General features: G+C 44.1%; 1 protein-coding gene across 1 annotated transcript; it reads left to right on the top strand.

Moving 5' to 3' along the window:
- The first annotated feature begins 4,746 nt into the window (after nucleotides 1–4,746).
- LOC136452222 (DNA replication licensing factor MCM4-like) lies at nucleotides 4,747–10,025 on the top strand. Its single transcript, XM_066452849.1, has 18 exons — nucleotides 4,747–4,846; nucleotides 4,966–5,685; nucleotides 5,782–5,910; nucleotides 6,703–6,784; nucleotides 6,882–7,014; nucleotides 7,115–7,186; nucleotides 7,296–7,418; nucleotides 7,547–7,660; nucleotides 7,746–7,958; nucleotides 8,056–8,154; nucleotides 8,246–8,406; nucleotides 8,486–8,582; nucleotides 8,720–8,881; nucleotides 8,959–9,039; nucleotides 9,137–9,215; nucleotides 9,304–9,440; nucleotides 9,535–9,585; nucleotides 9,673–10,025. The coding sequence occupies exons 1-18, from the start codon at nucleotides 4,813–4,815 to the stop codon at nucleotides 9,745–9,747; spliced, it is 2,562 nt and encodes an 853-aa protein (XP_066308946.1). The 5' UTR covers nucleotides 4,747–4,812; the 3' UTR covers nucleotides 9,748–10,025.
- The last annotated feature ends 1,365 nt before the right edge of the window (nucleotides 10,026–11,390 follow it).

Genomic DNA, 11,390 nt, shown 5'->3' with positions numbered 1-11,390 from the left:
TGCGTGATTGGGTGTGTAATAATACCCATGAAATTTTCACAAAAAGCTCTTTGCAAGTCCTCCCAATTTCTGATTGATCCTAGATTCAATTTGTCAAACCATTGAAGTGGCATGGTTTCTAGGGCCATGTGAAAGAACAAGGTCTTGATGTCATCGTCTCCTCCGGCCAATTCAATTGATTGTGAGTAAATCCTAAGCCATTGCTTTGGTTCGGTCTTGCCATCATACTTGGAGTGGTTGGACGGCTTGAACTTGTGAGGCAGTCGTATTAAAGCGAGTCTGTTTGCAAAACAGGGGAATCTATCGTGTATTCTGGCTTCTGTGTATTCTGATTCAGCGCCCCCTTCTTGCCAACTGTTGTCTTGGTGAGAGTAGTTTTGCGTGGCTGTCTGAGTAGGTGCTTTGCTTCTAGCCTTTCTTGGTTGTTCGACTCGGTCGTTTTGACTATGGTTTCTTTTGCTTTCTCTATTGTGACTTCCACTTGATCCAAGTCTCTCGAAAGCAGACTTTCTTTGATTTTGATCTTCCTGCTCATGAGATGTTGACCTATCAGGTAGTCTTGAGCGGGCCCTTTCGTCATGTGTTCTTAGGACTGTTGATCGAAGGAAGTCCTAGAGTTGTTCTTGTTTTTCACTAGGATGTGAAGTCGCCCTGAGTTCTTCTAGTGCTTCTCGGATCTTATCGTAGGGTGTATTCACCGCTCGTCCTTCTTCGACCTCTCGCTCTGATTTTCTTCTATTGTACTCGGCTAGGTTTGACTCATATCTGACCCAAGCTTTCTTGCGCTGCTTAGCACGGCGTTGACGTCCTTGTTTCAATTTGTTCTTTCTCTCTCTGGCTTGCCTCTGACTCTCGGTCTCACCATCGTGCCCCTGGGTAAATGGTGATATGTTAGACTCAGATTCATCTGAAGACCTAATGTCGGGTGCTTCTAGGGGAGACCAATGATGATCGAGGACGATGAATCATGAATACTTCTCGAGCGTGAGTTGTTCTGTCATCAGCATTAGTTTCCATACTATCAGAGTTGTTGATAACTTCTGTAGAGGCTTCTAGGTCGCAGATCGAGTGTCCTTCTTGGTAGGATAGAATTGTTGTTGTCGCATTGTTGACTAGTTGGGTGCCGCTATCCTCAGGAACGGAACCTGGCCAGTGGACGATGAAGTCTTGAGATGTTATAGTTAAGACGAGACCTTTCTGGGCTCCTTTCAGTGGCATTCGAAGCACCAGATTGGTGGATCCTTCGGGCCGTGTCTGATAAGATGTTGTCATGTTGTGGAGTCCGAACAGAAGAGAACCCGACTTCTTTAAAGTACTTTGAGTGTACTCCGAGTTGTATTCTTGATAGGTTGATGTCGTGTTCTAGAACCTTGTCGGAAAAGAACTCGGTTTTCCGAAAGAACTCGAATAAGACTCCGTTTCGGAAGCGAAAACTGAGTTTAAATTGGATGCGTGAAGCCGTAAAATCTGAGTTGGATCGGACATCGCGAGCTCGAATCTTCCAGTAAGTTGATCTGTCGTAGTTATCGAAATAGAATGGTCTTCATGGTAATTCGAATTTTTGAGGAGACAGCTTTAGAGCCTGCCATTGTCGTCCGCCTCGTAGATCCATGAGCCAAAGATGAAGGTTGATCCTGTCGAGAAGATCATGTTGTCAAGGTCCATCGAGCTCTTAGATGCAAAGTCGCCGAAAGCCCCTACCTGGCGCGCCAGCTGTCGATGTTTGACCACCGATAGCCTACCACGGGGGTACCCGGGGTAGTATGTTCGGGCTTTAGCGTATGCGGAACTCAACGGTTAACGCAAGAGACAGTCGATTTATCCTGGTTCGGGCCCTCGACCGGTGATCGAGTAATAGCCCTACGTCTAGTCGGCGTTAGCCTTTGCGTTGGATTGATTGTAAAGTGTTCTGTTGTCCAAATCTCTGTCCCTAGGAACCCTGCCCTCCTTTATATAGTCAGGAGGTCAGAATCCTAGTCGGTTTACAATGAGTGTTCTTAGTAGGATTATATAATAATACTTCTACTAAGATTATAAGGGAAGATCCTAGTTAGACTAGATCTTCTCCCTTCCTTACGGGGTATCCCGTGGATCCCGCACCGACAGTATCTAAATGACTTCAAGCGAAGATGAAAAATGATTACTCTAAGTCAAAGGACCGTAACTTTAGTTTGCATTTTTTTTGCGAGGAAAAAATGTTAATAGCTTATTTCCATCAAATTAAAGAATCATAAACTAATTGAGAGGAATTCTTACCCGTTTATATCTCAAAGAGAACAAGTATCTTTAAAAATGGATGATGAGGATTTGTAACCTTTTTTTAAGAAAAAAGGAATTATATTTTTAGTATAAAATCTTAAGTGGCATACAAAGCATTTAAATGACCAAGCTAGGACCACCTCGTATATAGTCATGTACACATAATACTTAAAGAGGATTTTTTTTATACCTAAAGAGGATATATATAGGTCCAGCCCAATTTAAAGAATAGGGTCCAATCTCACAAGAATTTTTTTTTGAGCAAATCCAATCTCACAAGAATATAAAGGCTGAGTGGGCTCGGACTAGACGCAACACGGCCCATTAAAGTCTCCCTGGTCTGGCCCTTCCTAACTGAGGATAAAACAAATAAATAAATAAAAGGATTCGGGGAAACTCCCGTCCCTAGGGGACGGAGAACTCCGACCGAGCGGTGTCCAACGGGAGCTCAGTTTAGGTTCTTTTCTGTTTTTAATTATTTTTTTTCCATTTTAGTCGTATATTTTCTATTTTTTTAATTATTTTCCCTTTTCGAGTACACAGCGGATCGACCGGAGCGATATATACTCACATGTGCAAGAAGAGCAAATCGAAAATAAATCGACACGTTCACAATGAAATAAAATACCATATGAACCTGTCGCCTTGGTGCTACTTCTTGGTACCACGGATCGAGCCGTCGGTCTGCCACGCCACTTGCCCCACCCACCTGCACGCCACGCCGTGTCACCTGAGTTACAGAACAGTTACAGATCTCCAGTGTAGAATAAAGACTCGCGCTATGGGACCAAGACCAATAGCTGGGGGAGCTATGGTCGGTGCTCTTCCTTCGTACCACTGCGTTGCTCATCTGTGGGATGGTGGGACTTACGATAGGAGGCAAAAGAGAGAAGCATCCATGGCCCTGCACTCACGACCATGGCCCTGCACTCACGAAGATGAGCCAGCGTTGGCGTTTTTTTTCATTCTGCGTGGGCCCTGGCTCAAGGATATTACAAACTCCGTGTATCACGTATTAGATTGGGATGAAGCTCATATAGATGCATCCGTCGATTTAATACAATCATTTCATCCATACATATTTGTTTTCATATCATAATTTCAATGTCGTTGTATATGATACATGCTTAGGCCCTATTCACTTCGCTGAAAAACCATGACTGAAAATATCGTTCGCTGATTTGTTGTGAGTAATGTTTTCCTAAACGGTAAACGGTCTTTACACGGTCACCCTTCGTTTAGCGTTTAGGCTGTTTACATAGTATTTAAACGGTCTAAACGGTTTTGTACTTAAAAAAAAATACATATAATTATATATGTGCATGTAAAAAATCAAGTATTCTAGCATTTATACATATTTATCTGAGTAAAAATCAATTATTTTGGTATGTATATATATATTTATGCATGTGAAAAGAACCAAATATAGATATTTATGCATGTAACATATCAATTGTACACATTTATAAATATAATAAACTTAAGTATACAAATTTATCCATACAAAACTGAACTAGATTTACCTCGCGTTCGCCTAAACGGCCGTTTAAACAGCTGTTTAGCCCGTTTAATGCTGTTTATCTCCGTTCCGCTTAGGCCGTTTTTCTCGTTTTTTTAACCGTTTAAATGATCAACCGTTTAATTTTCGTTTACCCCCTAAACAAAACAGTTTACCACCGTTTATCGTTTACTGACCGTTTAAATGGTCGTTTAATCCGTTTAGGCGAACACTGGTTGTGAGAGAAAAACACTATTTCTTCGCTAAAACAGTACGTCTCATGAGAGAAGCGAACAGGGCCTTAATTGTTTATAATAAATATGTAGTGTTATTACATATAAAGATATTTAGGGCGTCTTTGGTGCTGCTCCGGCTCTGCGGCAGCGGAGCCGCACCAAATGGTGACAGAAGGCGGGAGGAGCCTGAGCCCTTTTTGCGTATGGAGGCAAGCCGTGATTTGCACCTCCGCCGCTCTGGCTTCGACGAAGGAGCAGCGCAGGCATATCCTAGCCAAACACGCTCTTATTATGTTATTAGCTGATACTGCCTATGTCGAAGATAAATGCTAAGCTATAATTAAAGTTGTTTGTAAAATTAAAGTTACAATATATTTATGTCTAAATTTTTTTGTGTTTTGCAATGAGAAAAAAATATGTAGCCTAATATATTTGATAGTTTTTTCCGCTGCAATCCACGGGCATCTTTGCTAGTAATACCTAAAGAGGATATATTTTTTACACCTAAAGAGGATATATAGGTCCAGCCCAATTTAAAGAATTGGGCCCAATCTCACAAGATATTTTTTTGAGCAAACCCAATCTCACAAGAATATAAAGGCTGAGTGGGCTCAGACTGGACGCAACGCGGCCCATTAAGTCCCCCGGCGTCACTAGGCGGGAAATGTGACGCTTTTCCCGCCATTCTCCTCGTCCCGCCGCCGCCGCCTCCCGCCATTTTACTCTCCCCTTCCCAATCCCACCCTTCCCATATCCCACCACCTCCTCCTCTCTCACTCCCTCTCTGCCCTCCCGAGCGATTCTCTGTGCGACCAAGCCATGGCCTCTAACGCCGGCGGCAGCTCCCCACCTTGTAAGATCTAATCGCTACCTCCTCTGCGGATCGCATTCAATTTGATCTCCTTGCAGATTTCCTGATAAGATTTGGATTCCCGTGTGGGGAAAATCTCGTTTTTGCTGTTTTTGTTGCAGCCGCATCGTCGCCAGATGGTCGGCCGTCGAGCCCGCTCCCGGTCACCAACTCCTCCCCATCTCAGCCCACCCGCCGCTCCGGTGGGCGGCGCCGCCGCGGTTCCGCCAGCCCTTATGCTTCGTCCCCCTCCCTCGGGGGGTTCGAGACGCCGCCACACCCCGGCCGCCGCACGCCGTCCGGGGCCGGGGCTGGCGCCGCCCGGCAGCAGCGTCAGAACTGGGCTGGCCGGTTCCCGCCGACGCCCTCCACCCCAATGTCCACCGATGACATCCCGCCGTCATCCGAAGCCGGGGACGACGAGACCGACGGCGGCGGCGGCGGCGGCGGCGTCGACGCCACCCCGGTCTTCGTCTGGGGCACCAATATCAGCGTGCAGGACGTCAACGCCGCCATCCTCCGGTTCCTGCGCCACTTCCGGGACCCGCGCGACGCCGGCCGCGTCGACCCGGTCATGGACGAGGGCAAGTATATGCGCGCCATCCACCGCATCCTAGAGCTCGAGGGCGGGGAGTCGCTCGACGTCGATGCGCACGACGTGTTTGACCACGACCCAGACCTCTACAGCAAGATGGTCCGCTACCCGCTCGAGGTGCTCGCCATCTTCGACATCGTGCTCATGGACCTCGTCGCGCGCATCGAGCCGCTCTTCGAGAAGCACATCCAGACCAGGATCTACAACCTCAAGTCGTCCATTTGCTTGAGGAATCTCAACCCATCTGGTAATATATTATTTCTTTTGGCCAAGGTGACAATGTTCGAACTTTAGTTAGACTGTACATTGTGTGATCTGATTAGTTATTTCCTGTTCGCTGTAGATATTGAGAAGATGGTATCCATCAAGGGTATGATAATTAGATGCAGCTCGGTCATACCGGAGCTCAAGGAGGCTGTGTTCCGCTGCCTCGTTTGTGGTTTCTACTCAGACCCCGTCATGGTTGATAGAGGTATGATGCTAACAGACATTTTGATTCGTGCAACTCTGACTCGTGACCTTATTTCAATGAATTCCGAAATTCTGTTCATAAATTAATGTGCCTTCAGTTCTTCAGGGATTTCTTAGGTACCGTGTTATACAATCATGATGTTGATCAATTCAATTATCCATGTACGCCGCTTGTCAGGAAATAAATCTCGTGCAATTTTTCTCTGAATCCAGTTAACCTTTGCTCCCAAATATACACCACATCGAAGTAAAGATGCCACTTCATAATGTATTAATCCATATGATAGTTTTCCTTTCTGCTCAGCATACTTATTGCAGAATGACATCAGTGAGAAAGTGTTTTTGTAGTCTATGCAAGGTTTGGGGTGCTTTGTTTTTCGTGATTGTGACTAGCTTTCGTCCTTGGTGAGTTCATCTGGGGAAATGTAGTTACTTGGTAAACTGGTTTGGTTGGTCCCCACACAGCTTTGCCCAGTGCAGGGTGCTCCTCCAGGCTTCCTATTTGGGTACATGGGGCTCAGATCGTTGTCCAGTGTCTGAGCTGCTTGGGAGGCCATGAACCAAACAGCCCCAAATTCCCTTTAATGAATAATGGCAGAGCTTTGGCCTTGTTTTGTTGTCTTGAAGGAGTAGCTGCTTTGAAATGCATACCATGCAGTAGTATATGATACAATTTATATTCAACTCCATATTGATAGAAAGATGTGCATGCCATATGTGGACCATTTAAGTTCGTCTGTTTGTATTGTTTTTGTCAATGTAAAGCTAATATAGTGTGTATTGCCTTACTCAGGGAGAGTAACTGAGCCACACATTTGTCAGAAAGAACAATGTAAAGCCACAAATTCTATGACCCTAGTGCACAATCGATGCAGGTAGCTGTACCTACTTGTCGCCATTTTTGTCTTTGCTAGTATACTCTTAATAGAATCAAAATCATGTTGAATTTAACATTTTTTTTTGCATGACTAGATTTTCAGACAGGCAGATCATAAAGTTGCAGGAAACACCAGATGAGATACCAGAAGGTGGCACTCCACATACAGTTAGTGTTTTGATGCATGATAAGCTCGTTGATGCTGGAAAGCCTGGAGACAGGGTGGAGGTTAGAATTGGAACTTTCTTAGTGATCAGTACCTTAAATCTTGGCATATGGTTCTTGTTTAAGCAAATTGTTAAATTTACTTATTTTGCTTCTATTATAGATAACTGGAATATACAGGGCTATGAGTATTAGAGTTGGACCAACTCAAAGGACAGTGAAGTCTATATTCAAGGTTAAAAATACAGAGTTTTATTGCATTCTCATGTTTGAATTTCCTCTTAGCACAACGGGATTAAATCTTGTACTTCAGTATTGTCTAATGGTATTCCTTCTTCATTCAGACATATATTGACTGCCTTCACATAAAGAAGACAGACAAGTCTAGGCTTCATGTGGAGGACACCATGGATATTGATAGTTCTAATGCTAGCAAATCTACTGAAGAGGATTTTCTTAGTGATAAGGTATTTTTCAGTACCCATAACTTTCTTCAATGGTGTGTGCTGGATTGTTCGTGTTTTTTGGTACCCAAATCTTTCTTCTATGTTTTCTGCTGCATTCTTAGTAACCCTCTTTTTTTTTGGTACTGCAGGTTGAGAAACTAAAAGAGCTTTCGAAGTTGCCTGATATCTATGACAGATTGACTAGATCATTAGCTCCAAACATATGGGAGTTGGATGATGTTAAAAGAGGTCTCCTTTGCCAGGTAACTTCATGGAATATTAAGATGTTCTTTTGAAAAGTTTGTGTCATTGCTAACCATAGCATACTGTAAACTGTTCTGTGTCCAGCTTTTCGGCGGCAATCCCTTGAAGCTTCCTTCTGGAGCTAGCTTCCGGGGTGACATCAATATTTTACTTGTGGGTGATCCTGGAACGAGTAAATCCCAGCTTCTCCAGTACATGCATAAACTGTCTCCTCGTGGTATCTATACAAGTGGTAGAGGAAGTTCTGCTGTTGGTCTGACTGCTTATGTTGCCAAAGATCCTGAGACTGGCGAAACTGTATGTGTGCCATTAAGTTCACATTATGGCTTTGTTTTCTTTTCCATCTTATTGAATCGCTCCCATGATCTCAACCATGACCTTGTTTTCCTTTCAGGTTCTAGAAAGTGGAGCACTTGTTTTGAGTGACAAAGGTGTTTGTTGCATAGATGAGTTTGATAAGATGTCTGATAATGCCCGAAGCATGTTACACGAGGTCTGGTTTGCTGAAAATTTTGTACATTATTTGCATGCCAAAATATGATTATCCATGTAAGCTAAAGTCCTTTTGCAATTAATTAATGTAGGTGATGGAACAGCAGACAGTATCCATTGCGAAGGCTGGAATAATTGCATCTTTAAATGCGAGGACATCTGTCCTGGCATGTGCCAATCCTACCGAATCACGATACAACCCAAGGCTTTCTGTAATTGACAACATACACTTAGCCCCAACACTACTTTCAAGGTAACTAACTGAATGGTTGCACGTTTCAAGTGAATGAGTGACATGGAAATGTTAACTCTTGTCACAATTTAATATGCAGATTCGACCTGATTTATCTTATCTTGGACAAGGCGGATGAACAAACTGATAGGCGTCTGGCAAAGCATATTGTTTCGTTGCATTTTGAGAATCCAAATGTAAGATATCTGACTCAACCTTTATACTTGATACTTGAATTTCTTTTATTTTTTCTATGAAATAGATAATGACCAACAATTTAACAAGTGCAATACTTCTCTTAGCTAATTAGTTGTGCATTCATCCTGTTGTGCAGTTAGAGGAGCTCGAGGTCTTGGATCTGCAGACATTAGTTTCCTACATAAGCTATGCAAGGAAGTATATTCAGCCACAGTTATCTGATGAAGCTGCAGAAGAGCTAACTCGTGGCTATGTTGAGATGAGGAAAAGAGGGAATAGCCCTGGGAGCAGAAAGAAGGTAGCATCTTTGTTTCATTATGCTCTAGTCCTTTTGAATAGCGAGAAGCCCCTAATACATTTCTGCTTGGTGGACAGGTCATAACAGCAACTGCTAGACAAATAGAGAGTTTGATTCGTCTCAGTGAAGCATTAGCCCGAATGCGGTTCTCTGAAGTGGTAATCATTATTTCTGAATATCAGTTACTGGTTATTATTTAGTTTTATGACCATTTGTAGTTCTTATGACTGATAATTTGGCTCTTGCTGCCTGAAGGTCGAGGTGCAAGATGTCGTGGAGGCCTTCAGGCTTCTTGAAGTTGCCATGCAGCAGTCTGCAACGGATCATGCAACTGGTCAGATTCACTTGGCTTGACTTTGTTCATCCTTTCTTTTTCACTTTGCAACCATTGTGCTGATGGTGTGTCAATGAATGATAAAAAGGGACGATTGATATGGATCTAATCATGACGGGGATATCTGCAAGTGAAAGGCTGAGACGGGAGAACCTAGTTGCTGCAACCCGTAACCTTATCGTGGAGAAAATGCAGCTTGGAGGCCCCTCAATGCGAATGACTGAGGTAAAGAAACATCTTTGGGTTGCTGCCTCTTTCCTTGTTTTCATCATTAGTTGCCCCAGCAGTGAGCTAAGTATTCATTCTGATTGGTGCGCAGTTGCTGGAAGAACTGAGGAAGCAGAGCTCAATGGAAATTCATCTGCACGAAGTAAGTCTGAAACTGTAGCTTGCACAGTCTCTTCTGATTATCTTTGTAGGTTGCATTCGCTGAAGTGTTGTGGTATTCTTGTTGCAGCTCCGCGGTGCTCTTGGCACTCTGATGACTGAAGGTGCAGTGATTATCCATGGAGACAACGTGAAGAGAGTTTGATGTTAACTGCCATCTGCGGTGATGCTTCTATAAGCTCAATCTGCCACTTTCTTGAATAGACAAGGTTGCGAAGATTTGATCAATTGTAGCACTTAGCCCTAACTTATGTGGCCTGAGGTCTAAACTGGTCCAGATTTGTGTGACTCCCTAAATAGTGGTATTGCTAGCTGTAGATTTTTTTAAATGAATATCAGATTTTTGTGTTCTTGCAATGGTTTGAGTTTTACTGCAACAAGGGTAACTTCTATACTATCATTTGCGTATGTAGTTCCGTTGCAGTTTGAAGTGGCTTCACCTCCTTTCATCTCATTTTGGAAAGTATCTTGCTGGGTTCTATCATCTATATGCTGCCGTTGCTAGCACTGTGGCCTCATTTCCTAATCACGTCTGACATGATTAGACCTAAACCACTAATCAAAAGCGTAGCAGCAGTGCTGCCAGCAGGACAGTTGCAGTGCACTTCCCTGTTGCTTGGTGGGCTCCTTCGGTCCTTAACACGCGCCGAATCAAACGTACCAGCAACGTGTTAACGTTTGTGTGGGTGGTAGTTGCAAAGTGATGAGTCTTTGGATGCACCTGCTGCGTATGGTGTAAACATTCATCGTAACAGTCACACGCATGTATAGTTCTAAATAGGAATTGCTGCCTCGGCTCGTTTAGCTTGGCTCCATTAACCTTCGCAACTTGCCTCAGATCTGAAGATTCATGTTAAACAAGGTTTAGACCTCAGACCGGTCAATTTGCTCCACGGTATCTATCTTTCGTAAAGGGTACTTTCTCCGTTTTAAATTATACTTTTTTTGGTACATCATTTTGCTATGTGTAAGGAAAATGGACCTTAGACCCATTTACTTGGATTTTAGTGTTTGATGACCAACACAACTAAATTAGACTAATGAATTTGCAAGTAATTGTTTTGTAGTTCAATAGGGTGCAAGACGTGACTTGGACGAATGCGACATGATGATCCGACGATCAACACCATCAGCAAGACCTTAGAAGCACAAGAGAAGACCCAAGATATCAAGCAGAGTCCAAGCATGAAGATGGGAACCAAGCCGGACACAAGGATCGCGAAGAAACAAATGAAGAAGGGGCTCGGCAGAGACGACCGGACGCTACCACGAAGGCACCAGACGCCTCCGATCGTTGCCCATGCAACCGCAGTGACCGACGCGATAACCGGACGCTGAGCAAAGCAGTGACCGGACGCACATGTGACATTTTTCATCGTCACGGCAACGTTCTTAGTGTGACCGGACACGACGGCAGGACGACCGGACGCACCAAGAAGTAGCGTCCAATCATGTCCAGAAAGGTTCCAGAGCGGCGCCAGCGCGACCGGACGCGTTCGATCGAGTAAGACCGGACTCGGCCCAGAGTCCGATCATCGCGCGCGCTCCAACGATCGAGAGGACTAGATGCGTCCGATCAAGGCATGACCCTCGTCCGGTCGCTAGCTGAAAGCTAAGTTTTTCCCCCAACGGCTAGTTTTGACTTGGAGCTATAAATAGGCCTCCCAAACGACCATTTGATGAGTGGAAAGCTGAGAAAACATACCAAGGGTGTTATTACACCATTTTAGTGATCTCCACTTGCATAGTGCTTAGTGATTCATTAGGTGATTAGCGTAGATGCTTTAC

The sequence above is a fragment of the Miscanthus floridulus genome, chromosome 5 (genome assembly GCF_019320115.1).
Source record: "Miscanthus floridulus cultivar M001 chromosome 5, ASM1932011v1, whole genome shotgun sequence".
Lineage (NCBI taxonomy): Eukaryota > Viridiplantae > Streptophyta > Magnoliopsida > Poales > Poaceae > Miscanthus > Miscanthus floridulus.
This window is presented reverse-complemented; position numbering and strand designations above follow the sequence as displayed.